At 54.3% G+C, this 4,506-nt stretch overlaps 1 protein-coding gene across 1 annotated transcript in view; it reads left to right on the forward strand.

The window, feature by feature from the left end:
- CUTA (cutA divalent cation tolerance homolog (E. coli)) overlaps nucleotides 1-820 on the forward strand; it is a 5,560-nt gene extending 4,740 nt beyond the window's left edge. Inside the window, exons 4-5 of the mRNA XM_009869603.1 lie at nucleotides 129-178; nucleotides 718-820. Coding sequence (XP_009867905.1) covers nucleotides 129-178; nucleotides 718-820 — 153 coding nt within the window. The remainder of the gene's footprint in view (nucleotides 1-128; nucleotides 179-717) is intronic.
- The last annotated feature ends 3,686 nt before the right edge of the window (nucleotides 821-4,506 follow it).

Here is a 4,506-nt window from a genome sequence, read left to right on the forward strand (position 1 = left end):
AGGAAGGGGGCCCCTGTCATGCTGCCGGCTGTGCTGGATGGGTGCAGTGGAACTGTGCTGCAGGATTGCTCCATCCCCTTTACTTCTTCCCTGGCTTTTGTTCTGTTTCTTTTTTTTTAATTCTACAGTTAGTGAAAACAAGGACATCCAAAATAGGCGAATTGTCCAACTACGTCAGGTGAGGCTCTGGCTCGAGGGAGCGCTGGGTTTCCTATCTCAGGTTTGGTGCCACCTCCTGCTCAGGCTTCAGGAGTCAGGTTCCTTGAGCCTCGGAGGGGGCTTTAAGTGCTCCTGATGTACCTTGTAAACCAGAAAAATCCAGACACTGCAACAGATAAGAAAAAAAAAAAAGATTGGCAGGAATATCAACTGTTGGGCTTCAGCCAGCTCCTCCATACTGGGTACAAGGAGGGATTCGCCTCCAAACCCAGGTTATTCCCTGGCTGCCTCTGGGCAGGATTTCCTGTGTTTCCCAAGCACGGAGTGGTGAGCGCAGCCAGCTTTGGGCCAGGGCCCCTGGCAGTCAGCTGATGGCTGTGGTAAACCCCAAACTCAAAGGAAAATTCTCACATGGCAAAAAGAAAATGTGGGTGCTTTGAAGTCAGCAGAGAACGTGGGGCAGGGCCGGCGCGCGCGGCTGGGAGCGGAGACCTCGGCTTCCTTCGCCTGTGAGCGGGTCTGTCGGTGACTGTTCCTCTGCATCTGCTTCCACTTTAGATCCATCCATCCCTTTGAAATCCCAGAAATCATCAGCCTGCCTATTGACCAAGGAAACCCTCTGTACCTCAGATGGATAGAGGAAAGCATCCCGCGGGACTGACTGAGAAGCACAGACAGTGCCTCGCTTACGAGGAGACCAGATGGACCGTGCTGAGCTGCTCTGGTCAAAACAGCAATTTGCGCGCAGGGATGCAGGGAGGCAGCGTGTGTCTTCACAGGTTTGCTATAATAGAGAAGATTGGGAATGGGAATTACAACTGCACCAGAAACTTCCCCTCCTTGGCCTGACTCTGTGCTCCAAGGACCACCAAGCAGCCCGGAGGTGGCAGAGGCTGAAACGAGGAAGGGCTCCAGGCACTAAGGGCCGTTGCAATGTTGCTAATGAGCGCTCGTGTTGGGATGCTGCAGCATTTCGGGGCTCAGGTCCCCAGCAAGGAGTGCTGGCTGGTAGCCATGGCCTGGCAGCCGCCAGCAGGCCCCCCCGGGCCAAGTGGCCCTTACCCTGCCTGCCCCCCGCAATCCCGCAGCTGTCACGGCATCCTGCCCTGCTCTGCCTCCTGCTTCCCCAGCCCGGAGGCAGCAGGATGTGGCTGAGCACACACCCTCTCCTGCTGTCGTGCAAGTCTTACAAAAATCCAAGGGAACAGCAAACTTAAGCAGACGCCACAAGCTTTTTACCAGGAGCTGTAAGGAGCACATGCACTGCCCCTGCCCTGAGCCCTGCCTAGGCTGAGCTGGGCAACATCTGCTGCCAGTTCAGGGAAACCAAGTGCCAGCAGGATCAGAGCATCACCTACCTGCGGGGCATCGCCCCGGCCCAGCATCCCCTACCCACACCTGATCGGCTTTCTACCCAAGCCAAGTTTAACCTTGTAAAAAGACGCTCACGTTACAAGTTTAATGGGATATAACTTATGGAACAATATTCAGTTATTTATGCGATCGGAAAGGGAATAAACAGAAGCATTTCTTACCTGGGATGGCTTGTGTGTTGTTGCAGTCGGTGGTGAGCTGGGCAGGAGGAAGGGCCCGTCGTGAGTTTGCAGCAACTCTCCAGCCCGATGCTGATCAATGTTCTGCTGGCTCCCACCAGCTGTCCCCACATCCCACTGAATTGTGCCACAACTCGCCCCTTCGCATCCTTCTGCCACTTCAGAGCAGCATCTCTCCGGGTGAGGGCACCCAGCACAGAGCACGGCCCAGCAGCACCACGTTGGGCACTGAGCATCTGCCCCGGAGCACCCCCTGACCCCCAGTGCCCCAACTCAATAATCCTGACACTACGAAGAACCAGTGATGTTAAAAAAAAAGAGGCTTTTTAATTGTACTCCAGACATATTAATTACAACTTGGGTATAACGAGAGTTGGTTATTACAAGCAGCAACCTGAACTCATAAATCTTTAGAAGGTGCACGGACTCATTATATTATCTATTACAGCTAATGCAAAATATACTCTGCAAGAAAAATATTTTTAAAGGCTCCACATTCAATTCTCTGTGAGGGGCCAGGAGGAGAGGAGACGGAACAGAGAGGGAGAGGAGAGGAACTGCGGCTGCTCCCACGAGCACACATCCCGTGGGAATCACCTTGCTCAGGCCTGGCATGGCTCTTGGCAGCCCTCAGCCCCCCAAGGCAGACACTCGGCCCATGACAAGGACTCCACAGGCACTCGTGAAAGGGAAATACTTGAACCGATCCTTTGGTGACAAAGCAAAGGCAGGATGGCGCACGACCCGGCCGGCTGCAGGCGCTGCACCCCACCCTGCCAGGGATGGGGGGCCTGGCAACACGTCCCCCAAAAGGATGGGGCCCCTCTGGAGGTGCTTCCCTCCAAGCACGTCTCCCCAAGGCACATCTGACCCTGCTTGGCTAAAACCATCTCATGGTTGGAGCTGGACAGAGTCTCCTCCATCCTCCTCCAGACCTCACCCCACACAAGCTGCCAAGAGCTTCTCCATTGAGCACAACGCGGGCGCACGGCCCTGAGCAAGTCATCAGAAAGGAGCTAAAATGCTTTTATTGCCGAGGTAAATATTCAGGCTCCTAGTACAGGCACCGAAGCTGCTCGTGCCTGGCCCAAACCACGCAGGTACAGCCCAGGGCTGCAGAGAAGCTGCTGCTCTGCACCACAGCCCTGTCACCTCACAGCCACACAAAAGCCTTGTGCCTACCCCATGAATTAAAACAACTGGAAACCTTCCTCCACACTTCACGGCTGTCCTCCTGTCATTTTAGCAGTAGCCAAAGCAGAAGTTTATGTTTAAGGACCACACTTCAGCCTCTGGTTTGCAAATGTCACCTGCTCCCTTGTGTCAATCACACCAACACATTTTCTGAAGTACTTTTTCAATGAAATCACCTTTTCAGGTCACCCTCCAGTCAGCAGATCCCGCAAGCGCACGTACCAACAGCGATGGGGATACAGAGATCAGGGGGGCTGACAGAGCAGGACCATGCAGAGCCCCCAGCATTGCCCACCCTCCAGCCCCACTGGAGAGCCATGGTGGTGACAGGGGAGAGACAAGGAGGACAACATTAAATATATATATATCTCTCTTAGAAAAAATTCTGACAAATACATCTGATGATAATTTTTTAAAAAAAAATAAAGGCAGCTGCTTTGCTCCTGCACAACCTGGCAGTATTGCTTTAGTTACAGAATGGGTCTGCTCTTTCTCTTCCGCAGACAAACCCATCCCATGTGCTCACACACATCGACACTACACTTGTAACACAAAGCACAGCCACGAGGCCATGGGGATGGCCATGGGGACTCACATGAAACCCCCTCCCCACGCCCTCACCATCCTCTCTGGCCTTTTTGGTTTGTCGGCTGGTTTGGCACATTCAGGATGAAGATTCCTGTGGGAACAAAGGCCTCAGGCTCCGGGCTGTGAAATGCCCGTGGTGGTTTTAAGGCAAGGGTGTATCTTTTGGCCGATCTCTTCCAAGATCGTGATTGTCAGAAGAAGGGGAAACAAAGCTGGTGCATCGTCACACACAGTCCAGGTCGCAGGACAAGAGCAACCACGTACGTTTGCCCTGCGGCTGCAAAAGCTGCCCACGTGTTTGTGGGGCATTTTCCCGTCATTTATATCACACCACATCCCTTTAATGAATGGATTTATGAGGAGGAAAACCCCACACACCAGCTCCGGCAAGAGTTGACCGTCATTTCCTATGGGCACGGGGAGAGGTGGGGAGTGCACGGGTGAGGGGGCTGCTTTTTGCTTCAGCAGTAGGAACCCCTCGAGTCTGCTCTGTAAGGCTTGGACATGGGGATAAGTAAGTGTGCCGGGCGCCGGCACGACATCCGTCCGCATGAGGGGGTTGTGGGGAGCACCGCAGGGGTGCCCAGCCATGCCAGGGGGACCCCCCAGACAGCCCAGACCCGCTCACTGCTCTCACAACCACCACGACAGTGCCTTGGGCTTGGCCAAAGGCTCCATCAGAAAAACACAGCTGGGACACGCTCTTTGCATATACAAGGCAAACAAAATAACAATCATTAAAATAGAAAAAAAAAATACAGCCGGAAGGCTTTGGGCGCCATCCCAGGCAGCATCACTGAGGATGCCGGCTCAGGTGCTGCCTCTGCCCGTGACAACTCAAAAACCCATCTGGGACCCCCAGCGTGGAGGGGTCCCAGCTCTCCCCACAGGGCCAGCACTCCTCCTCTGCTTCACAGAGAGGGTCTCCCCATCATCCTGACCTCCTCTGGCTCGGCTCTGGGAGAGGTTACAGGGCTGGTGGGGTTCAGTACGGGGTCGTGCCTTCCCACTC

Source organism: Apaloderma vittatum, unplaced genomic scaffold, assembly GCF_000703405.1.
Source record: "Apaloderma vittatum isolate BGI_N311 unplaced genomic scaffold, ASM70340v1 scaffold14745, whole genome shotgun sequence".
NCBI classification, from domain to species: domain Eukaryota; kingdom Metazoa; phylum Chordata; class Aves; order Trogoniformes; family Trogonidae; genus Apaloderma; species Apaloderma vittatum.